Source organism: Lepidochelys olivacea (genome assembly GCF_965140295.1).
Source record: "Lepidochelys olivacea isolate rLepOli2 genome assembly, chromosome: 3".
In the NCBI taxonomy this organism is placed as follows: Eukaryota; Metazoa; Chordata; order Testudines; family Cheloniidae; genus Lepidochelys; species Lepidochelys olivacea.
The window spans coordinates 165228844-165254621 of NC_140413.1; the positions used below are offsets into that span (position 1 = coordinate 165228844).

General features: G+C 43.8%; 1 protein-coding gene across 2 annotated transcripts in view; it reads left to right on the forward strand.

The window, feature by feature from the left end:
* USH2A (usherin) overlaps window positions 1-25778 on the forward strand; it is a gene marked incomplete at its 5' end in the record, with an annotated part of 586511 nt that overhangs the window by 231501 nt on the left and 329232 nt on the right. For both annotated transcript variants that reach the window (XM_084623291.1, XM_084623290.1), the window contains 4 exons: window positions 5559-5832; window positions 12533-12736; window positions 12887-12967; window positions 16811-16996. In XM_084623291.1, the coding sequence (XP_084479417.1) occupies window positions 5559-5832; window positions 12533-12736; window positions 12887-12967; window positions 16811-16996 (745 nt within the window). The remainder of the gene's footprint in view (window positions 1-5558; window positions 5833-12532; window positions 12737-12886; window positions 12968-16810; window positions 16997-25778) is intronic.

Consider the following 25778-nt stretch of genomic DNA (forward strand, 5'->3'; position numbering starts at 1 on the left):
ACCCGCAGTAGGGTACAGCTGGCTTTTCAGCTATGGGGGGACTTTGACCAAATCCTCCAGGCCACAAGGGCCCCTATACAGGAGGGCAGGGGGCAAGGAAAGCGTGGTGCTGCGGCCTACAAGCTGGCCTGTGGCTTCCGAAATGATCTACTCATCCACGGGATGGGTCACGGGTTGCTGCACAACCCGCCGGGGGCCACGAACACCCCCACCAACAAGAAACCCCCATACCCCCAGCCCTCCGCATGACGCCTCTTATTATTGCAACCCTGAATAGCAGGGGCTGTAGGATGGCTCTCCGCAGGTCCCAGGTTCTCTCTTACCTTCGGGAAGGGGGGTAGTCTGTAGTTTTCCTGCAGGAGACCCATACGGACCCGACCGCCGAGGACAGGTGGCGGCTGGAGTGGGGGGACGGGGTATACTTTAGCCACTTCATGACTTGGCAAGCTGCAGTGGCGTCCCTGTTCTCCCCCAACCTACGGCCTGAGGTGCTAGGGGTCACTGAGGCCGTGCCAGGCCACCTGCTGCACCTTCGAGTCCGTATGGAGGGGCTCGTGGTCAACCTTGTTAACATTTATGCCCCGCAAACGAGCCCAAAGCGGTCACAATTCTATCAGCGGGTGTCCGACTTTCTCAGCACCCTAGATTCGCATGAGTGCCTGGTCCTGGGAGGGGACTTTAACACCACCCTCGAGGAACAGGACCGCTCAGGGGCTGAGCCGAGCCCGGCCGCCGCGAACATTCTCCGAGGAATAGTCGAACATCACTCCCTAGTGGACGTCTGGCGTGACCATCACCCAGATGACACTTCCACGTTCACTTTTGTCCGGGTGGAGGCCCATCGGTCACACCACTCTCGGTTGGACCGTATTTACTTATCCTGTTTCCATCTTTCACAGCCCACTCCTCCGCCATTCGGCCGGCCCAGTTTTCCGACCATCATTTAGTCACCATAACGGCCTCCCTCCGTGCAGAGAGACCGAGGCCGGCCTATTGGCACTTTAATAACAGCCTGTTGGAGGACGAGAGCTTTATGATGTCCTTCCGGGAGTTTTGGCTGGCCTGGCGAGAGCAGTGGCGTGCCTTTCCCTCAGTGCGGCGATGGTGGTATCTCGGGAAGGTGCGCGCCAAGCTCTTCTGCTGTGATTACACTTGGGGCACCAGCCGACGGCGAAATGCGGCGATAGAGCAGTTGGAACGGGAGGTCTTAGAGATGGAGAGGTGCCTGGCCGCCAACCCCGAGGACCCGTCCCTCTGCGGAGCGTGCCGGCAGAAGCGGGAGGAGCTCCGGGCCCTCGAGGACCACCGGGCCCGAGGTGCCTTTGTTCGGTCCTGCATCCGCCTCCTTCGGGAGATGGACCGCGGCTCCCGCTTCTTCTATGCCCTGGAGAAAACGAGGCGGGCCAAGAAACACATCACCTGCCTTCTCGCGGAAGACGGCACCCCCCTCACGGATCCGGAGGAGATGTGTGGGAGGGCCCGTGACTTCTACACAAGCCTTTTCTCCCCGGATCCGACCGATCCTGGCGCTTGCGGGGTGCTCTGGGAGGAACTCCCCACGGTCAGCGTGGGCGACCGAGACCGACTCTAGCTGCCTCTCACCCTGGCCGAGTTCTCGGAAGCCCTCCGTCGCATGCCCACCAATAAATCTCCGGGCATGGACGGGCTGACCGTGGAGTTTTACCGCGCATTCTGGGACAATCTCGGCCCAGACCTAGTCACTGTCTGGGCTGAGTCCTTGCAGAGCGGGGTCCTCCCTCTGTCGTGCAGGCGAGTGGTGCTCACCTTGCTGCCGAAGAAGGGGGACCTCCGCGATTTACGAAACTGGCGTCCCGTCTCACTCCTTAGCACGGATTACAAAATCGTAGTGAAAGCAATCTCGCTGTGGCTAGGGTCCGTGATGGCGGACGTGATCCACCCAGACCAGACCTATACTGTCCCGGGTCGCAGCATTTTTGACAACCTCTTTCTAGTCCGAGACCTTTTGGAACTCGGGCGGCGAGATGGTCTGTCGTTCGCCCTCCTGTCTGTTGATCAGGAGAAGGCGTTCGATAGAGTAGACCATGGGTACCTCCTGAGCACTCTGCAGGCGTTTGGATTCAGACCTCAGTTTGTGAGTTTTCTCCGGGTGCTGTATGCCTCCGCAGAGTGTTTGGTTAGGCTCAACTGGACCCTGACTGAACCAGTCAGCTTCGGGCGAGGAGTGTGGCAGGGGTGCCCCTCTCAGGCCAGTTGTACGCTCTGGCGATTGAGCCTTTCCTCTGTCTCCTCCGCAGGAGGATGACAGGGTTGGTGCTGCGGGAGCCGGAGCTGCAGCTGGTCCTGTCGGCATACGCCGATGACGTACTCCTCGTGGTCCAGGACCCGGGCGACTTGGTGCGAGTGGAGGCTTGCCAGGCCACCTACTCGGCAGCCTCCTCCACCCAAGTCAACTGGGTCAAGAGCTCTGGCTTGGTGGTGGGGGACTGGTGGCAGGTAAGCTCCCTCTCACCCGCGCTTCAGACCATCCGGTGGAGTGCGGGTCCACTGCTCTATCTCGGCGTTTACCTTTCCGCCATGCACCCTTCCCCGCCGGAGAACTGGCAAAATTTAGAGGGCGGGGTGATACAGCGGATCCGGAAATGGACGAGGCTACTCTGATGTCTCTCCCTCTGAGGGAGAGCACTGGTGCTTAACCAACTAGTCCTGTCCATGCTCTGGTACCGGCTCAACACCCTGGCCCCGGCCCCGGGTTTCCTGACCCACCTCCGGAGATTGATTCTAGAGTTCTTTTGGTCAGGAATGCACTGGGCCCCTGTTGGAGTTCTTCATTTACCCCTGAAGGAAGGAGGGCAGGGCCTGAAGTGTCTGTACACTCAGGTCCGCGTTTTCCGCCTCCAGGCCGTGCAGAGGCTCTTTTATAGTGCAAGTAGTTCGGCGTGGAGCATACTGGCACACGCCTTCCTGTGCCGCTTCCAAGGGCTCCGATACGACCAGCAGCTCTTTTATCTTTGTCCGAGAGGTTTTCCGCGAGACCTCTCCGGGCTGCTGGTCTTCTACCAGGACCTCCTCCGGACCTGGAAACTGTTTCTAACGACCAGGTCCGTGGCGGCCACCGTGGGAGCAGATCTCCTCACAGAGCAATCCCCAACTCCGTGTGCAGGTGGCGGAGTCCCGTTCGGTGTGCCAGAGGTTGGTCTTGGCGGAAGTCACGAGGGTCGGAGACCTCCTGGACTATGACCGGAGAGACTGGCTGGATCCTCTGACGCTTGCTCGGCGCATGGGGCTCTCCAGCCCTCGTACCCCCCCGGCGCGTACTTCAGGAGGTGAAGGCTGCCTTGACCCCCGCTGCTTGGGCTTATGTCAACCGAGCCTTGCGCGAGGGCGCACCCCGCCCATCCTCTACCCCAGGCCCGCCGGACCTTTCCATTGGGCCCCTACCGTGCCGATCCCAACAAACCCCTCACCCTTTCACTGCAAGCCGGCTGCATGAACTGCTGCTGGTCAGTTTTCAAATCGCACCACAGAATTATTTATACACACTCACGCTTCACACCCTTCACGCCCACACCCCGGTGTCCCACCCCGATACAAAGTGGCGGGACCTCCTGCCACCATTGGAGGGTGAGCAACCTCGGTGGGCCAGCCTGTATTCCACCTTGGTCCCGAGGCCCGTCGGGGACATCAGTTGGCGGCTCCTTCACGGAGCTGTGAGCACGGGCATGTTTCTGACACGGTATACCCCCATCCCGCATACTTGCCCTTTCTGTAATGTGAGGGAAACCCTGGCGCACGTATATTTAGACTGTGCCAGATTGCAGCCCCTTTTCCGGCTCCTCACAAATATTCTATTGCGCTTTTGGCTTCATTTCTCCCCTCACCTTTTTATCTATACACTCCCCATCCGTGGCCCCACAAAATCGCAAGACCTCCTGTTAACCTCCTCCTAGCCTTGGCTAAAACAGCCATTTATAAAACCAGAGAGGGGAGGTTGGCCCATGAAGCGTCCTGCGATTGTAGGGCCTTTTTCCGATCCTCAGTACATTCACGTATCCGGGCGGAGTTCCTCTGGGCAGCGTCCACCGACTCCCTTGACGCCTTCGAGGAGCGGTGGGCGCTGTCCGGGGTTCTCTGCTCGGTGACCCCGTCCGGTTCCCTCCGTCTGACCCTTTAATTGAGGGGAAGAGCGAGAGATGCCAGCCCCAGCCGTTGCCGCTGTGGATACCATCATTACTGTCATCTAGGAGGGGTCCTATAATACATGGGTGTCTACCCCCCCATCCCTAAACCGCCCACCCCGCAGCTGTGCCCATCTTGCCGGGCACTCTCAGGAGAGGGATAATCGGTGACACTGGGCGCGGCACTAGGTAACTCAAGGGGGTGGAAGACCACGAGTGTCGAGGAAGCCCCCCCACTCTAGGCCACCAGGTAACTCAGGAGGGTGGAAGACCACGAGTGTCGAGGAAGCCCCCCCGCTCTGGGCCCAGGCTAGCCTGAACACTTCTCCCTCCTGAAAGCTTCTGTGTTATACCTTCTGTTTGCGTTGTTTTGTTGCATAGTTTGTTTTGTTTCCTTTGGTAATTTTTGTAAGTGTTACAAATAAACTTCTTTTCTGTTTCAAAAAAAAAAACCATCCCTGTTACCTTACCCAGGGAAAAGGGACCTATTTAGTCTGGGGCTAACATATCTGCCTTCTATTACTCTCCTATAGCCATCTGGCCTGACCCTGTCACAGATCTTATTTCACTTAAGATTTTGGCTTGGGGAATTAAATGTATTTTCTATGGGCTTATCCTTTTTTTGTTTTTTTGTTTTTTTGGAGGGGATTCATTTTTTTATTTTTATTTTTGTTGTTGTTCACAACTACCATATTTTAAATTATCAGTGTTCAGTGCTAGCCAATTTGGAATCTCAAAACATACGTGCTGATGAATCTCAGACAATCAGGATTAAACAATTTGGCAGTAAAGCATATGGAAACTTTATTTCCACAATGAAAATTTAGGTAAAATGTATTTCATATTTCAAAATTTATACATTAATCTAGAAAATACATATAGAAACAATTATTTTAGAGATGTAAAACAATAAGGATGAAATATGGAATCAATATGTTATTGTACAAATTTGAAATTGCTTTCACTAGATAATTAAAAGGAGCTTAATCAGGTCTGACATTTAATTTCCTTATTGTCATGTCACATTTTTCCAAAAATTAAATTGACAGAAGAAAATGGTGTTTTGTCATTTTCAAAAAAGTCAGATATAAACAGTCATACTTTAAGCTGTTCTTTTCTTTTCAGTCAATTATATGGCTGTTGATACTGAAGTCCTAAATAGGTTGCAAAAAAAATAGAATTTTTTTGTTACATGTCAAATTGTGTCACTAATTGATACATATGTACTTGCTACAGTTGTTATATCCTATGTTAACAATTGTACTGTCATTACAATTGCTTGAAGGAAAAATGTTTTTGTACCTTTCCTTCAGTTGAATGTCTTAAATGTCTATAACACGTTGACCTTTTCCTCCTCTGACACTGTCATTTTTGAAACCTTTCTTTTATTTTAAAATACAGGCTGAGCTGAAGAGTGGAATTCTGAGCTTCCTGTTAAAAACTGGCACTGTTTTTACACAAGTGGATCTCTGGGTGGGACTGTCCTATTGTGATGGAAACTGGAAGAAAGTAACTGTGCAGAAGGAAGGCTCAAGAGTTTCTGCAAGTATGAATAAATTGAGAGAGCATGTTTTGGAACCCAGTGCTCAGCAACTGAAAGTAAACTCTCCAGTCTATGTAGGAGGAATCCCCTCTGAGCTACAGAACTTCTATAAAGAACTAGGATTAGAACAAGGTAAGGAAAACCAAGGGAAATCCATCATTGCAGGAACAGATGTTAGTAATTCTGTAGACAGCTGTCTTTGCTCTGAGATGGTACTAAATATATGCACCAGTACAGTGTTAGGGGGCATTTAAACAATGTAGTATTTGTTCAAATCTAAAGGGGAAATACAGATGTTCTCCCTATTGTTATTATTGTCCCATGTTTCTGCTAACATTTCCGTCTGTCCACCACATCTAGCTAAACTTCTTGCTCCAAGCCTAACGTTTCAAAGGTCACTTAAATCTCACCCGCCCCTTAGCTTGCCTGCAAAGTCAAGATGATTGCATCCTAATTTACATATCAGTTGTTCCTGATCGGAGCTGTTAGCTTAGGCGATGTCTGCACTAGCACTTTTGTTGGTATAACTTACATTGCGTAGGAGTGTGAAAAAACACACACACACCCCTCCCCCCGAGCGACATAAATTACACTGACAGAAGCGCTGGTGTGGACAGCACTACGTCAGCGGGAGATGCTCTCCTGCCAACGTAGCTGCCACCTGTCATTGGGGGCATAAAGTGGCTACATGAGAGATCTTACGGCGGTGCAGCTGCATTGGTACAGCTGTTTCGCTGTAAGGCCTCTAGTGCAGATGTGGCCTTAGATAGAATAAGGGCTTGTCTACACATAAAATCCTGCAGAAGAGCAGCTGCAATTCAGTGAAGACACTCCCTATACTGACGGGAGTGGTTCTCTCATTGAAGTAGGTAATCCAGCTCTCCGAGAGGCGGTACTTAATTCTCCCATCGACTTAATGCTTGCTATGCTGAGGGTTAGGTCAGTTTAGGTGGGTTTTTCACTAGACCTAAATTAAGCTTGGGCTGTCTGTACTCTTTTGGTATATTGACCTCTTCAAGAGGCAAATGTTATAATTCCCCTTAGCAGTACCCAATTCTGTATGACATACGACTTGTAGGCAGACACCAGATCATAAGCCTTTGGGTAAAAGAAGTACCACCCATGTAGAATCCAGGTGAGGGTGCTTTATCTTGCTGTCTTCTAGGCAACAGACATAGTATAAAAATAAATCTTACAGTTTTACAGTAGAGTATATATAATATATCAATTAAATGTTATATGAACCCTAAAAGATCATTCCTATTTTTGTACAGTATCAAAATCCTCCCACCCTTGTGGTGTCTTAAGCATCATTCAGATCAGCTGCATCAGAAAAATGAGATGTGCTAACTTCAGCTGCACAGGCAGAAAAGCTAAAATCTTCAAGAGAGAAATTTTCACAGCACTCCATCCACACAAGTCCCCTCCATAATCTGGAATGATAACATACTCAGCCCGTGAAATATGAGATAGGCACATTAGATCACTGGAATGCTCTCCACTGAGTAGGACACTGCTATATGTAGCAGCTACTGGGAGCTCATTAATCATTTCACTGGCATTGCTAGAGGTAGTTAAAGTATTCATTGCATACAAAATTCTGTAAGTGAGATTTTCTGGATCAGCCAGTTGTACCTGGTACAGAACAAGGAGGAGGGGGAGACAAAGGTACTTCAACTCACCTTTGTGCATCCCCCCCAGCCCCAGTTCTGTGACAGGCTTAATCTCTGGTGTAAAACTGAGTAGCCTTTCTTTGCTCTGTTCAACACTCAGTTGTATGTGCCCCTTGGTCAGGGACCATCTGGATGCAAAATGCCTGGAACATGGCCATAAACCAACCTGTCTCCGTGAATTTTGGCCTCTTCTCTTTTTTTTCTTTTTCTTTTTCCTTTCTTTTTGTTTTGTTTAACAAGGTCTTTGTAAATAAACCATTATTTATAAAGTTATTCATAATTTATTTTCATCTATTATAAACAATAAAATGGTAGTCAGTAGATAATATGTGAATTGTCTAATGTTAGTATTCAGTGTTGAACATTTCAAGTGGGGTAAATACATGTGTTGATGTTGAATATCTGTATTCAGGTAAATTAGGCAGACAGTTTTTCAAGCTTTATGAATTCACAGATATAGAAAGGTTCAAATCAATCCAAAGCACTAGGATTCACAAGTAATGAATACATGTTCTTTCTAGTATTCAGTAGCTGTAGGCATCATAATACATTATAACGTACCCCAGACCCTATACACATCATTTTTCTGGCCCAAAAGGATTAGCCATTATTCATGTCCCATTAATGCTATATCTTACCAGATGGTATCACTTCTGAGTTGATGCACTCCCAATTCCTGTAGCCAAGGGATCTATCAACAATTCATCTAGGGCTAAACATTATTAAAGTATACATTTAGGCACCTCAATAAATTTGGTCTGATTTTCAAAAGTGCTGAATCCTCACTGACTTGAGATGGGAATTACAGGTGCTCAGTACTTCTGAAAAACAAGCCACCTATTTAGGTGCCCAAATGTGGATTGAAATTAGCCTCTTTCGGCACCCATGTTTGGAAAATTTTGGCCATATTCATATTTTTTTAACTTGTTTGACTTTATCATGTTCCCAAATGTAGCCTATCAGTGTGACCAATAGGAATGAGAATATGTGATGTTTTGGGAATCACAAGGAACAGTAAAAGGCTTTGTTATTGCCTGCCGTGTAACCTCGGGGTGTGTTAATGCTGTACTGCTTTGGTTCAGATCCTTGACACCAGTAGCCTGCCCACAAGCACAAAGTCTCATCTTGCAGGATGACACCAATAGCCCATCTAGTCTCAAGTCTCCCCAGATTCAACCTTCCTGAGTTCTTAACTACCAGGCATTCGGACTTTTCTCCTCTGATTTGTCACCCCTGAAGATGTGAAACCAGCCACCCAGATATCAGCTTACTTTGGCCTCCACATTCCACTCAGTATGTACAACACAGATCTGCTTGGGGTAAAAATAAACAAAAGGTTTATTTAGTAGAAAAACCACAGATTCAAAGATGAAGTGGTGAGGGTGAGCAAATGTATACAAGTTATACAGCAAACAGACATAAAGACATAACCTCAAGCTTTTCACTTCCATATTGGATAAAATCTCTTTTCTAATACAAGTTACTGGCTGACTTTGAACAGTTTCCCAGCATACCCTAACTATAGCGGGCATCCAGTGTTTCACAGACAGCTTCATGCCTAGAGGCTGTTCCTCAGTTTCTGGATGCAAAACCTTAGACACAAGCCTGCTTTTAAAAGGCTTCCCAACCCCTTTCTCTCAGGGCTTATCTACACTGTAGAGACTGCAGCTGTAAGGTTCTCCCATCAGCACAGGTAATCTACCTCCCTGAGAGGCAGTATCTAGGTCAAGGGGGGAATTCTCTTGACATAGAACTGTCTACACTGGGGGTTAAATCAGTTTAACTGTGTCACTTAGGGGTGTGGATTTTTCACACCCCTGAGTGATGTCGTTATACTGACCTAATTTCCTAGTGTGGACCAGGCCTCAGTCCATGGTGACTCATGTTTATTCAGCATGTGGAAACCCCTACTTGACTTGAGAGCTGGGATGTGTCAACATTTTTCCATTAACTCTAATGGCTCATCCTTGTTATTTCCTGGACTAAACAGGAGGTAGTTACTTGGAGCTGATTATGTGGAAACACCTGGCTGGGAAGTGCCTCTCACTGTCCTGTTGTGAAGTGGAGCCAAAGTTTAGGAGCCCAGTTCTAACCTGTATACATAGCTCATAATGATTCTTAAGCTTAGAAAGTTACAAGCTTTCATAAAAGATTTTACTCAACACATTTTTATAGCACAATAACATTTTATAAAATAAGTTGGTTCAGCTGCTTATTCTTTGGGTTTCAACCTGCCTGTTCTCCCCTTGGGGTGTCTGGACACTGATTGTCACAGAAGCATTTGTCAGAAAGAGAAAATGTGACTAAAATGGCATGTTTCTAGGTAATACTTTAGGACGCATAATCTAGAAAGTATTGTAATGTGTGTTACTGTTTGTTTCTCTTAATGTAATTCATATTTGAAAGAAGCTGAAGACTTATGTTTATAATCAGCAGAATGATACATTGTCAATAGTAGATCCTGATGTGTTGATTTCATGTTTTGTACTTTATACCATCTACTGTAAAGTACAACTTTGCATTCAATTCCAATTTTCATTGTTGTGATATACATGGGAGCCTAGATGGCTTCAGAGAATGGCAATGGGGTATGGAGACTGTCCCAGGTTGATACTGATCAAATGTTATTACCAACTGATGATTTCTCAATGGTCTGTTTTACATAAGTTTCTGAGCATTGTTCAGTTCCCCATCACAAATAAGGTATCCACCTCACAAAACTTTATGACAATTGTCATTTATTACAAGCCTTGTTGGGAAGTTCAGTTAGAATCCATGAATGATTATCTCACCTTTGGAGGCAGTATGGATAGATCAATATGGGGATGTTTATGGCAGCTTACCCTATCATTTTCTGAGCTGCAACTGTCTTAGGATAAACAAAAGGAAATCAGTTTCCAGGGCTGTTGATTTTGCACCTTTCAACAGCACTAAATTAATCAAAATAACTAATTTAATAACTGGATTAAAAATGAGCTATAAGGAATACTATCTCAATGACAAATAGAGAGGAAGAGTGGTCCAGTAGTTAGGGTGCTAGCCTGGTACTTGGGAGACCTGGATTCAATTCCCTGTTTCACCAAAGACTTCCTTTGTTACTCTGAGCAAGTCACTTTGGGCTTGTCTGCATGAACATTTAGCTGCCGGTAATCTGGGATGTGAATCTACCCTTCACTAGTTTGCCATGCTCTAACTGTTGCTGCTGACACACATTAACAGTTTGTTAATGCGCTTTGATCTAATCCTGTTTTGAAGAGGACTAGATCAAAGTAGGGTCCACAGTGGAAAGTTGGAGTGCAGCAGGCATGTGAGGGATAGAGTCAGAACCCAGCTTGCTGTGAGCTAAATATTTCTGTATACAAGCCCTTAGTTTCTCTGTGCTTCAGATTAACCTTACCGGGGGTTAAAGTGGAGAAAACAAATTCTAGATTGTGAGGCATTCAGATCCTATGGTAATGGAAGCCATAAAAGTACCTTAAATAGAAATATGGGCTCTCCCCAAGAGCTATATTATAGTTATTGTTGTATGAGAAGAATGAACAATCTATTTTTTAATTTCCAGAGTTAATTTTCAAAGTAATCAAGGTCTCAGTTCCAGTTATTTATATTATTTTATATTATTCTAACTACTGGCTATTGTACCATATTCAGCTCATAGTTAGGGCCCTACCAGATTCTTGATCCATTTTGGTCAATTTCACAGCCATATGATTTAAAAAAACATAAATTTCATGATTTCAGCTATTTAAATCTGAAATTTCATGGTGTTGTAATTGTAGGGGTCCTGACACAAAAAGGAATTGTGGGAGGGGTGTTGCAAGGTTATTGTAGGGGGGGTTGCGGTACTGCTATCCTTACTTCTGCACTGCTGCTGGCCGCGGTGCTGCCTTCAGAGCTAGGCAGTTGGAGAGTGGCAGCTGCTGGCCAGGAGCTCAGCTCTCAAGGCAGAGCCAGCAACAGTGCAGAAGTAAGGATAGCATGATATTGCCACCCTTATTTCTGAGCTGCTGACTTCAGAGCGGGCCCTCAGTCAGCAGCCACCACTCTCCAGCTGCCCAGTTCTGAGGAAGCAGTGCAGAAGTAAAGGCATGGTATGTTATTGCTACCCTTACTTGTGCACTGCTGACTGCAGAGCTGGGTGCCTAGCCAACAGCTGCTGCTCTCCAGCCACCCAGCTCTGAAGGCAGTGCAGAAGTAAGGGTGGAAATACCATAACCCCCCTAAAATAACCTTGTGACCCCCCCTGCAACTCCCTTTTGAGACAGGACCCCTAATTTGAGAAACACTGGTCTCCCCCCCATGAAATCTGTACTATATAGAGTAAAATCACACAAAAGACCAAATTTTATGGGGGGACACCAAATTTCACAGTCCATGACACGTTTTTCATGGCCATGAACTTGGTAGGGCCCTAATCATAGTACTATTTTTGCATCACTTTATGAAGAGGTGCATTTCCTTTGTAAATTAAATCATCAAATTTACTAGAAAATTGTACAACTACACTATTTTAAAATGTCCCTATTGTGAATAACTATATTTAATGCATTTGTAATGTATGTAATAAGCCACATTTCTAGTGTTCAAGCCACTTACGATTTTGCTTATGATTGGGAGGTCTTGGGTTATGTTTTATGCTATGTTTGTGAATGAGGTACCAAGTATGCTCCAGTTATGATAATCTCTGTTATGCTGATGTTTCCTCTATACTCAAGTATATTTGCTGTCCATAGGCTTTTCTTAGCTCAAGTGACTGAGAATATAATGCAAATTTATTAAATATGAAATGCAAAGGCTGACCCCAAACTTAAAATCAGTATTAGGTACTGATTTTATGTTAATACTTTTGAACATATGGACTGAAGAGGCAAAATAAAGTTTGGGTGTTTTTTTTTCCACAGAGAGTGGAATGTTTAATAATAAGTATATACTTCAGTGTGGCAGGAATTCAACACTGGAACATTAGGAGTCCTTACCAGCTTAATATGTAAAAGGTGTGTGTGGGGGGGAAATAATCATTTCTCAAACATAAATTGAAAGTTAACATTTACACCTAACTCCTCTTATCACAGAAAATGTAGCATCGCAAGGAACAAAAAATGATTCTTAATTAAAGACTGAAGCTCTTTATGTGATACAGATCCCTTACTATTTGCTAGGTTTCGGTGGTTGCATGAAGGATGTTGAATTTACACGAGGTGCTGTCGTTAACTTGGCATCTGTGTCCAGCAGTGCTGTCAGAGTCAATCTGGATGGATGCCTATCAACTGACAGTGTTGTTAACTGCAGGGGAAATGACTCCATCCTAGTCTACCGAGGCAAAGAGCAGAGTGTTTATGAGAGTGGTCTACAGCCATTTACAGGTAACACATTGGGCCCTTAAATGAAATGCTACACTTTTATTTCATTCTGCATTAATGTGTTCTTGGGTTCACTCTCTTTCTTTCTTTCTTTCTTTCTTTCTTTCTTTCTTTCTTTCTTTCTTTCTTTCTTTCTTTCTTTCTTTTTTAAAGAATACCTGTATAGAGTGGTTGCCTCAAATGAAGGAGGATCAGTGTCTAGCGTCTGGAGTCGTAGTCGGACAAGAGAATCAGGTAAGCATAGTTTCTAAATGTATCTATTTTATGTTTTACGAGTTACCTAATGTTCGGCTGTTTGTTGAAAAAAATCCCACAATGAGAATTTTAATTAAATAGTAAAAATTGCAGAATATTTTAAGGGGAACCAAAATTTCTTGACATTTTGGGTTAATAACGTACCAATATGTTATTGTAGCTATAAAATGCACAAGTAGGCATTTTTCACCATATATTTCAAGGTGTTTTCTAATTATAATACACCATATTTATTGTGTAAAATCAAAGAGATTTAAAAGTTTGACTTGCTTTATCTGAGCATGAACATATATGAATATAAGCTACACAACCAGTTTATGCTGATATATGTAAATCTAAACCTCTAGTCAAATTACACATGTCTGCTAGAAAAAAGGCATCTGATGACGATTGTTAAAGTGCAAGGCCACCCAGGACTCATGAAAAGCATTGCAAAGCAAAAATATAGTGCCAGGTTGGCATTACTGTTCATGATGGGTCGCACATGATGGGTTGCGTGTGTTTTCACGCAAAAAGATTAACCTCTCCTTAAATTTCATGGAGGAAATTTAGAGGCGCTTCCCTTTTTGTACAGAGGCTTTTTTATACCCTGTTGAGCTAGTAATTTTCTGAAGGTTCCTCACACTGTGAAATATGTGCCCATAGACTGCTAGCACTATGAATTAGATCCAAATTGAACTCCAACAATTCAGAGAGTTCTATTGATAGAAGATGGTCAGACAGCATTTCTGTATGATCTCCCCAATTATACCAAACTCTTCTTTAAAAAAAATACTTATATTATAATTGCATTGCAAAAGATGCTTTAAACATGTTCCCCAGAGTAAATATTTGACTTTCAAATACATTGCTTATGCAGCTTAATGTCACCATTTTGTCTTCCACCCAGAAGACAGCATATACAGCCATTTTTATATGAATTATCTGGCCACAGTAAGTTTTACCATAAATTTATATTTACAATCTGACCACAACACTGAGCAGCTACATCTTCCCAAGGGCTGGAGAATAATTGCACTATTTAATTATTTTTGAGTCAGGTTTGTTGTGTCCCTTATGAAAAGACCATCTGCTAACTTGTACCTTACTTTGCCCTGTGCTATATTTCAGAACTAATAAAATCAATATATTGCTGTAGTATTCTCAGTAACCTAAAGCTATCCTAGAATATCACATTGTTACTTTCCATAGGAACCACAAACATTCAAACATTTTTACACTTAGCATTCGAGGGTCCTTCCTGCCGCGAACAAAGGTTGCATTTATTTAATGAGTCTAAACAATAAGGTCACTACAAAGAGGATATTTGATGTAGGGAAAGCAGAGTGATCTTCACTGACAGGCCTTAGGAGTCTACATGCATTTACAGCAAACTCGCCATCCACCATCCTGCCGTAGTGTTCCTTGGGCATTTCCTCTACATCCCTTGCGTGGTCACCTGTGATGAAGTCGTTACTGGCCAGCCTGTTATTTGGTATAACAATATCTAATAAATACTTAAAGGTTATGGAAAATGGGATGAATTTTTATTAGGGATTGTATGTGTACATGAGGTTGCCTTTCAGCTTCTTTTAAACATCTTTATTCTCTTTTTTTAAAAATCATCTGAAGTGATTAAAAGCAAGGCTAATGCAAAAGGCCTCGCACAAGCTCAGTTTTTACTTCTGACAGTCATATGCAATTATTAATTTATTTTCGTATGTGATGGGGTGGTCTGCACCTTAATGGTTGTGGGGCCTAATGCTCAGCCTGCCCTGTCATGTGGCATGGACCTTTAAGAGTTTGAAAGGTCCAATTATAGATACAAGTTACTGGGAGATATTGGGAGAGAGGAAGCAATCCTAAAAGTAAGAAGTGTATGAGAGGAAATCCCATTACTGTTTCTTTAAAGACCTGGGGCCAGGGAGCTGCAAGAAGGGGACCAGCATAAATGCTGCCTGGTCCCTTATAGCAGGGCAGACACCAGGAGACACTGGCAGGGAAAGACTGGCCTGCTCAGCACCCTTAAGGAAGAGGGATCAGCTGAGGGAGAAGCTGGCAAAAGCCCTGCAGCTGGCTAGCCCACAACTCAGCTCCAGAGAGGAGAGCTGGGGAGGCTCCTGGTTAAGGAAAAAGTGAGGGAATAACTAATACAGCCCAGTTTGAAAGAGGAGAGTTGGGTACTCCTGCTTAAGGAAGGACTGAAAAAGAGTAACCCATTGTCTGCAGCCAAGCTCTACGATACAACCGAATTTGCTCCAACCCCTCAGACAGAGACAAACACCTTCAAGATCTCTATCAAGCACTCTTACAACTACAATACCCACCTGCTGAAGTGAAGAAACAGATTGACAGAGCCAGAAGGGTACCCAGAAGTCACCTACTACAGGACAGGCCCAACAAAGAAAATAACAGAATGCCACTAGCCATCACCTTCAGCTCCCAACTAAAACCTCTCCAACGCATCATCAAGGATCTACAACCTATCCTGAAGGACGACCCATCACTCTCACAGATCTTGGGAGACAGGCCAGTCCTTGCTTACAGACAGCCCCCCAACCTGAAGCAAATACTCACCAGCAACCACACACTACCCAACAGAACCACTAACGTAGGAACCTATCCTTGCAACAAAGCCCATCGCCAACTGTGTCCACATATCTATTTGGGGGACACCATCATAGGGCCTAATCACATCAGCCACTCTATCAGAGGCTCGTTCACCTGCACATCTACCAATGTGATATATGCCATCATGTGCCAGTAATGCCCCTCTGCCATGTACATTGGTCAAACTGGACAGTCTCTACGTAAAAGAATAAATGGACACAAATCAGACATCAAGAATTATAACATTCAAAAACCAGTCGGAGAACACTTCAATCTCTCTAGTCACTCGATTACAGACCTAAAAGTGGCAATTCTTCAACAAAAAACTTCAAAAACAGACTCCAACGAGAGGCTGCTGAATTGGAATTAATTTGCAAACTGGATACAATTAACTTAGGCTTGAATAAAGACTGGGAGTGGATGGGTCATTACACAAAGTAAAACTATTTCCCCATGTTTATTTTCCCCCCACACACTCCCACTGTTCCTCAGACGTTCTTGTCAACTGCTGGAAATGGTCCACCTTGATTATCACTCCAAAAGGTTCCCTCCACCCCCGCTCTCCTGCTGGTAATAGCTCATCTTAAGTGATCACTCTGGTTACAGTGTGTATGGTAACACCCATTGTTTCATGTTCTCTATGTATATAAATCTCCCCACTGTATTTTCCACTGAATGCATCCAATGAAGTGAGCTGTAGCTCACGAAAGCTTATGCTCAAATAAATTTGTTAGTCTCTAAGGTGCCACAAGTACTCCTTTTGTTTTTGCGAATACAGACTAACACGGCTGCTACTCTGAAATTTGTGATGTTTAGTGGCTGATGTACCCGGGAGATAAGTGCCAAACCCCTATGTATAATAACAGTCTAATCCTCTTGCTTCATTCTGTTACATCATTATATTGCTTGAACTTGTTAGCTGCCTACAATCCACCTCCTTCTTATAAGTGATGTTTAAACACATTTGATACATTGAATGTTTTTGGAAAACCTGAACTAGACAAGAAAGAATGTTATGTAGATGGAGTTTTGATGGTTTTGAAATATAGCTTAAACTGAATGGCTCAAGATGTGCAGTCATATTAAATCAATGCTGAAAAGTTACAACTCTAATAAATTGTATTTATGCTAATGGTTCAGTCTGATTTACTGCAGCCATTAAAAGTGAAGAATAGGGGCAATAGTCTTCTCAGAACTGCCATTTTCTCTATTTTCTATTTTATCCTTCTACAGTCCCAGAAAATGTGCCAACTCCCTCAAGAATTCACAGCATAAATGGTTACAGCATTGAGGTGACTTGGGACAAACCTGCTGGGGTCATAGGTGTAATTGAGAAGTACATTTTGAAAGCATACAATGAGGATGGTCCCAGTGTACCCATCATCAGTGCTGAGTTTGCTGACACTACTATGCTCACAGGTAAATGTTGCTAACTACTAGTTTGAAGGGAGATGTAATAAAACAAGATGTATATATCTTATTTTGACAAGCTGAAAAATATTAATTGGATACTGTGTAGTATATCCATCTTTGTGTGTAAATGGCCTAAATAGTGTGTGTACAAATTTTGATTTACTTCAAGAGCAACAGAAATAAAATGTAGCTCGAAAGCTGGAAGGTATTTTTACCCAAATCCATTTTTGTCATTCTATTGCCATTGAGTCATTCTGTGTTTGTTTGACTGTCTTTAGTAGTTTTTCTCTCTCCCGTTTCTTGCCATTCTTAGTCCCTTAGGGGTTGATCCTGCATGGTACTGCAATCCTGCAAACACTTTAAGCATCTGAGTAACCCTGATGACTTCAGTAAGAGTACTCGCATGCTTAAAGTTAAGCATGTATTTAAGTGCTTTGGTAGACTGGGCTGGAGCATCTGCACTTCGCAGGGCGAGCCATTACTGAATGAAGGATTGATTGATTGATTGCCAGTGGCAGGAATATTCTTCAGGATTGGGAGTGGGGCAGAAGCAGCTTTATTGGATGGGAGTGTTTTTTTTTTTTACAGGCTGGGGCTCTAAGAGGAGGGCTGGTTTGGGTGTGGGGAAAAACTTTGGAATCTTTTCTACTACAAAATGATCACTGGAGACTTGGGGACCCTCTCTCCTTGGCAGTCTATGTTGGAGCTGGCTACCTGTTTTTCCCTTTGCCAGTAGAATCCCCTCTTTAAGTGGATGCCTTTCCACTGCATAGTCCGCTCTCTCCCTGGTGTTATATGTTGAAGACTTGGTCCCTTGTTTGAGCCAAACTCCTCAGTTGGCAGGGAAGAGAGTACGCAACAGATGACCCTCTGTACTATGTGGTCTGTGAAGACTTAGGAGGGCAGTAGTAAAAATCTAATTTTCCAGAGTGTAATGAATGGGATTTGTTTAAAAATTCCCTAAAATTAATGATATAATTGATCACAGTTTTAAAAAAAATGCCAGTAGCATGTTGCCCAAAGCTGAAGACTTGGGTTGGCTCAGCTTTGGATGTTATAGCGCAATCTCAGGAAGCGTCTTCTCCTCCGGCAATATACTACTGCTGCTTCCCTCAAACCCAGTTAATATGTGCTTCACGTTTCTGCCTAAATATATACGTTTTGTGTACTGCATACGTACCATATAGTGTGTGTGTGTGTGTGTGTGTGTATATTTAAAAGACAATGTGCACATATTTTACTTTCTTTGAGTTGAAGTTTCTTGATTACTTGTGGGTGGTGTGGTGACTATAATAGTTATTGTGTTTTATTTATTTGTTTAATTAATTATCCTAATGGCTGAAAATTATCCAAGATGTAAGGCAGTACCAAATATATTAGCAGAAATCAAGGTCCACTCACAAATGACTGAAAAATCTAAAAAGGGCTAAACTAATCAGATAATTTATTCACAATGAATAATTTTGACCAACATTAAAAATGACTCAGTTGATTTGTTGTCTTAATGCTATTTTAATTTTGTGTCAGATATGAAAGGGTTAACATCATGCTGAATGGATAAGAACTATTGACATATTACTTGTGTGAAGCAGAAGTGAGAAGGCATGGTTTTATGTTGCAGAGGGACAGTATAGGAACTGCAACTATTTTATTATAAAAATATATGAAATAAATACATACACTGAAAGCTATTAACAGGTTGCCACTTTAGGGTTCAGGTCTTTTGTGCATTATAATAGGTAGTTATTGAATACAGTAAGACATAAAGAAAAAGACCATTCAGACAACTTTCACCCATGCACTGCAAATACACTTTCACTTTTGCAAGCCTTAGAATATGAATATAAAACATTACTCTCAAGATTATGCCTGGCATCTGTGCAGGTTCAGAAGGGGAAAAGTGCAAGGATACTCCCGTAAAGGGTCTCAGTTCATAGAAACTTTGCATTCACCTGAGCAACGACTGTGCAAGCAAGATTAGTCCAGTGGTTATGGTGCTAGGCTAGACTCTCTCTGCCACAGTTTCTCACCTGTAAAACGGAAAAACAGTACTTTCCTTCCTCAGAGGGGTGTTGTGTGGATCAATACATTAAAGATTGAGGTGTTCAGATATCAATAATAGGGACTATGTAAGTACCGCAGAGAGGTACTAGACAACTCAGGAGAGATGGGTCCTAACAGGTGGTGAAGTGATTGTGCTTCTCCTGCACACCCATGAGCTCCAGGAAGTATTGTGCTCTAATGAAGCACAGTGCTTCTCTGAGCTCCCACGGATATAGGGCAGTATGCATAGATCACAACTGAGCCAAGTAACATTCTTTACATCTCTTTTTTTAAAATACATAATCTCAAAGTTTTCTCTTTCTGGCTGCCTCACCAGCTTGATTGCAATGCAGTTTACACAGCTGGGCATATCTGCAGGTGGCTGAAAATGTGTTAGGCAGGTGGCCACCTACTAATGTGTGAGTTAATATGGAGAAGATAGGAAGTCTCACAGGGACTGAGATTTTGCTGGCTGTTAACACAAATGACCTCAGATAGCAGCAAGCCATAAAAGCAGGTTCCACTATATCATGAACGTACATGCTTCTTCCATAGTAGATTCATTTTATTTGCAAATATTTGTATTGTTTTAAATGACTCAGGGAAATTAATGTAAAGGGGCACTATCAAAATAAAACTTCTGAATTAAAATAAATGTTATGATGGCTGGATGGTAAAAACACACAATTTTTCAAATCTCATATTTTTCACCATTTATGTTCTCGGTTTACTTTTTGCACTTCACTCATCATGGACACTGAAACTAGACGTTACCAATTTCACTTTTGTTTCAGATCAGTGTTGCTTTTTGGTTCTGCGGGCTGAGCGTAGAGTCTTCTTTGATATTCATAACACTAGGGACGTTTTTATATTTTTTAAAAATCCTGTTTTTATTGAAACGATATTGAAAATATTTATTATTTTATCAGTAGTACAGCACCAGATTACAGACATGATACTTCAAAGACACAGAAATAAAACAAGCTCTGTACTTATAGGAACTTGCAGTTTAATTAAAATGCTTCTATGTAACTAGTTTTGTAAAAAGTGGTGTTTTTTTTTCAACAAAATCCAAATTTGGGGTCTACAAATAGTTTACCGTTTCCCTATAGCTAACTTTTTGTTGATTTAAATGTATTCGTGCTTTATTAGGATATCAATAGACAGGAGATAGAGAGTGGTTCATTACCTCACAACAGAAGGTGGTTATAATTGCAGTTATGCTGCAGTCTGCTAGAAAACTGGTCTGTCAGAAAAATTGCAGGACTTACAATCACATTCTTGTTTACTGAAAAACAATGACTGGAGACTGATCAGGATAAGCCTTTTTACAGGATGAGTTGTTTATCTGGAGTTTGGAATCTCTGTTTGAAGAGATATTATAATGCTGCAATATAAGAAGATAAGAAAAAAGTGACTAACGGTTAAGGCCCAATTCAGCATTGTCCTGTGGCCATCTTTTTGTTACCTTGATAGAGGCAAGGTGGCTATAGAACACATAAGGGGAACCCAACAGGAATACTCTGGATACAGCAGGAGCCCTGATGGACTCAGGGTTGCGTTAGCCAGCCTTGCATCACCTCCATGACAGCCCCCAGAACAAGGGACTTTGAATGGAGGCCAGGTGTGTGGACTTATGCTTAACTGACTAGCTTAAGCAAAACATAATACCAGAAACAAGCTATTTTATTAAACTACTTGGGTTCAAAGCTCTTGAACCCCTTACTTCTCAGCTTAACAGGAATTCCCACCCCCCGCCAAACACACACACCCTCAGAGAGCCTCTCTGTGGAACTCAGTCAAATAAAATGGCTGCTCAATATGCAGTCTTCCTACCTCCTGCCATTTCGTGGCTTGGGGACCATCGTAATATTCAGAAAGCCAACCTGGGATCCTGTCAAGAGTTGCACACGTCAGTTTCCCTATCGTTTTATTCATGTTCTCAAACCGTACTCATCACTGCAGCATGTGAGGGCCATGGCATCACCACAGTTATTCATGATGATGCATGCTGGACACATCTGCCTTCAAATCCTATTGATTTGACCCCTATTAAAACTGAATGTAAAGGTGAGCCATCATGCTGCTACTAGCTCTTTGGGCTGGAAAAGGGGAGTACCTGAGTATGAGTTTAACCACAGGCTACCCCAGGGAAGTGTGGAGCACCACCAATAGGTAGAGGAGGGCCCATACCAAAATGCTAGATCCACATAACCCCTAATATTGTGCGGGGATGGGGGGAATTGAACCCAGATTGTAACTCTGTGGTTGGCTCTGCGGAACTGAATCAAAGCCCAAGATATGAACATGCTTGAATTTTGAGGAAATCCAGTTCTCAGTTTTGCAACTCAGAAACCCATCTCTGTTTTGAGGTGGTGAACCACACTCTACCCACTCACTCTACTGCCCCCCAGAGTGTTAATTTTCTTAATAATGTAACTAACTGAGTAGTTTGGTTAATCATACACATAAAATGCATTTAAATAAATGTGGTGAAATAGCATTCTTCCATTGTATACAAGCTTATCATTACAATAATGCATGTTCCTCTGCTCAACAGCTTCAGAAGGTAGGATCAGACTTGTCAGTCCTGTCTGGATCTTCTTCTGTGAAAGTGCCCAGTTTGTTCTGCCTCCTGGCAGCTTCAGCAAGTGGGCCTCTGAGTCACAGAGCAGAGAAGACCCTTTACATTTTCAGGCAGGACTCAAAATTTGTTTATCTCAAGACTTTCCTTTTAAGGCATTTTTTTTATTGGAAATTTTCAGGCCTTTCATGTGTGTCTGGCTCCACAGCATGCAGCAGCTGTCCTTCTGGCCCGGGCCCCAAGATGGCAGGGGATCCCTCCAAAGTGAAAAGGAAATCCAGAAGATGTCACCTTTTCTCAGTTTTCAGTCTTGCTTACAGGAGAAACATTGCTCCTGCTCCAAGGGTGATTTCTTTTCTGCAAACAGTCCCATTAATACCTCCTTCACTGGTTCCTGCTACAGAGATGGTACAGCAGCTCCCTCATCTCTGTCCATGATTGCATCTCTTTCAGCTTCCAGCTGGGAGGATTTTCCCTGCACCAACAACACAGAGGAAGATACAGCAGCTCGAGAGGGGAGCAGTGACAGTGCAGTTCCAGTGGGAGGCTCCAGGAAGGCCCAGTTGCATGTTCTAATCTTGCCTCTTTCTGACAGGTTTTTTCAGCCATTTCCAGCAATCTCTCCAGCTTTAGCTCTGGTCCAGCCCTGTCTCTTCAGTCAGCCAAATCGAGTACACCTGCAGTTTCTCAGCCTCAGAATCTGCATACAGAACCTTCACTGATGCAGCCTTTTTCCTTTCTAGCACTGATGCAGGCTTGGCATAGCCCCTTGACGTGTCTGCCTCAACCAATGGCTACAGGATACTCCACATGGTGAACAATACTTTGTTAGTAAAGATAATTTTGTTATGCTTTTATAACTCTAACACAGGGTAGACCCTACTTCTGAAGCCTTTGTAGTAGTAGTGCTGGACCTTTGGATGACTCTTTCTTGGATCTGCCTTCCTACCTTGTCCTCATTCCCTCCATCTCCCTTCTTTGTGCATGTAGGGATCCTGTCTTCAGCACAGATTGCTGCATCTCCATAAGCTTTTTAAAGGTAGACCCCACTCTTATCTTCCCGGGATCTGGACTAGCCTTTGGCATTATCAACCTTCAACGTGCTTTCCCTAAAGCCTGGTCCAGGTGTCTGCGCCCCTAAGGAGTCTGGTGCATCTCTTCTCCAACAAAAGAAAATGTCAAGCTAAACTCAAATGTAAACCATGTCTCAAAATGAGCATAATCCTACAGATTCAAATTCTTCACAATACAATCCCAAATTCCCACTCTTTAGAAACAAAAAGCCCTTGAACTCTAATCTACTATCATCCAAACCGCAAACAGTTTTTCTTTCATCTCAGAAAGGAGAAGTCAGAGCCATAAACCATTTGAAATAAGGACACACAATAAGACAACTGAACCAAGAGATGGTCACCAAGGATGCCATCTTATTTGGCTTGGTAACTTACCTATCACTTTATGTTGTTCAGGGTCAATAGCACCAGGATGAGACAAATCAAAATATACATTTGTTGGAGCCCTGGGATACTTGGCTGGCTCTCCTTACCCTAGCTGAAATAATATATGATACATCAACACATTTTGGTGATAGACAGTTACATTACTGCTATGGCCAGTGAGAACAAACAAGGTGTTTACAACAGCACAAAATGGCATGATGTTGCTAGTAAGAGGGGCAGAATAAAATCTGGCATCAGTTCAGGCTGTAAACTCTTTATAGAGGCAGATTGGTTGGCACCCAGCAGGCAATCACTGGACCTGCAGAATGGAGTCTCCTCCAGTCTGCATTCCACAACCTTCCACAGAAATTCAGAATATGAATATAGGACCTTTCTCAAAGGAGACACAGTTGAAATCCTGGTCTGCTGGATTTATCTCCCTTTTCTCCCCTGGTAACCAGAACACTGAGGCAAGTAAGAGAAAGAAAAACTAATTCTAATGACTTTCTTTTGGCTTTGGACCATCTGGAATGATCTCATTGCTTCTTCGCATCCCCATGTGGATTAATCTGTTATCTCAATGGTTCCTGCTATATCCAGCTACAAGATGGTTCTGCAGCCCAGCATCTCCCACAATTCTGCTACACATTGCTCCTCTCCCCTCTCTGCAGCTACCAGAAGAGGTTCAAAGCTGCAGAGCAGCTTGTACTGGCCATGCCCCCTTCTCCTGCTTGCCACCAGATCTTCTGCCTCTGTGGCAGCAAACAGTGGTAGTTCACACAGGTCCCATCCCTTTTCTTTCAACTTCATTGTTCTGGCAGTTTTTCAGGTTGTTTCAGCATTTTGTTTTGCTTCAAGCCTCCTCTTCTCCTCCTGGTCCAGGGTCTGAGCAGGACAACTGTCATAGTCACCTGGAGCCTCCACTGCAGCACCTCCCCATTGGCCTTCCCTGCCCCTTCTCAGACATGGCTGAGCGGTCACACAAGCACTGGGCAAAATCAAAAAAGAGCTCTATATGTGAAGCAGTTTTCTCATGCTCAGCAGAAGGCAAATCATGCTTTGTCTGCTCCCAGCCAGCCAACCCTAACTCTGCTTGGGTACAGGGTTCTGATTTGGACAGGCATGTTGGGTCCCCCTAGGATAGTGAACACTTGGAGAGAGAATTCTATAGAGGTCTTTATGCTCTGTGTGAAGCAAGCTGCAAGAAATCCCATTCTAGCCAGGCCTGGGAAGCCACTCCTGTGAAGAGCACAAAACAATCAAAAATCCAGAAAGAGGAAGTAAGAAAAGAAAAAGCACCACACAAAAAAAATCCAGAAAGACTTTTTGTCCTCTGACTCCAACTCCTCCATCTCTAACAGGGAAGGAGAGCTGTTGGGTTCTGACTATGAAAAGAATTCTGGGAAAATTCAGCACAAATGTTTTCCCCACACAAAGTTTGAAGCTTGGTGCAAAAAGGTTGTGTCTATGATTCAGATCCAAACTGAGCAAGCTCCTGAGGGACAAGTGTCAAAGTAAATATCTCCCCTCAGAATGCAATTCCCCTGCACTCTTCCTTTGAGGATGTGATTAGAGAGGAGTGGGGGAAATCAGACAAGAGTAAGCACATTAATAGCCATGACTTGGACTTTAAAAGCTACCAGGGCCAAAATATTTTATTACTGTACTGAGATCCCAAAGAGGGATGCCTCAATAGCATCCTTAGCAAGAGATATGGTTATTCCAGTTGAAAGGAAGTTCTTTCCCAAGGACCCCACAGATAGGAAAGTGAAGATCGCTCTTAGAAGGGCTTTGGAGGCTTCCTCAGAGACTCTCTCACACCTACATGCTTTGCGAAAACTTCCCTGTCTTGGTCGGAAGACCTCAGGGCCTTGAAGCACAGGGATCACATTGACTTAAGCGCCATTCTCAGGAAAATTTCCCAGGCAATAGCATTTATGGCTGACACCTCAAGGGATGCAATGAGGTTTTTGGCCAGGGCCATGGCATCCAGCTCAGTGGGCAGGAGTCAAATATAGCTCTGTCCCTGGAAGGTAGACATTCAGGCATGGCAAGTCCTGTGGCCTTCAGGTACACAGGGTTTCTCCTCTTTGGAGAAATAATAAATAAGAGTGTAGCAGAAAATGCTGCTAAATCTAAGCAGTCCCTCCCTTCTCCAACAAGGGCTTTCAGGAAGGAGTACAAACATGCCTTCAGGCACTCCCTTTGTCCCTCTTCCTCACAGAAGTACCAGAGGAAGAATAGCAGATATTCCAAGGTAAAGCACCTGGAGACAGAGCTCAAGGATAAAGCCCAGAGGTGGTCCTGCAACCCTCAAGAGCCCATCCTGAAAACGAGGAGATATGCCTTCACCCAGAACTGAATCTCAGACACAGAATTTCCCACTTCTTGGAAGAATGGTTTATATTGACCACAGACAAATAGGTGAGAAAAATAGTATATCAGGAATACTCCCATGAGCTATGGGCTCCACCACATCCTTTCTTCATCCAGTCCCCCATCTCCACTGATCTCACCAAGTGGAAATTGATCAGGAAAAAAAATCTCCAATGCCCTGTACAGAGGAGTGATAGAAGGAATTCCCTCAGACAAAAGGTTCTCAGGGTTCTATTCTGTCGTTTTCATCATTTGGATGGGCACAGAGAGAGTCAGAGTTATTCTAGATCTCAAAAGGCTCAACAAGTGAATGAAGAAAACAAACTTCTGGATGGAGACCCTAGTT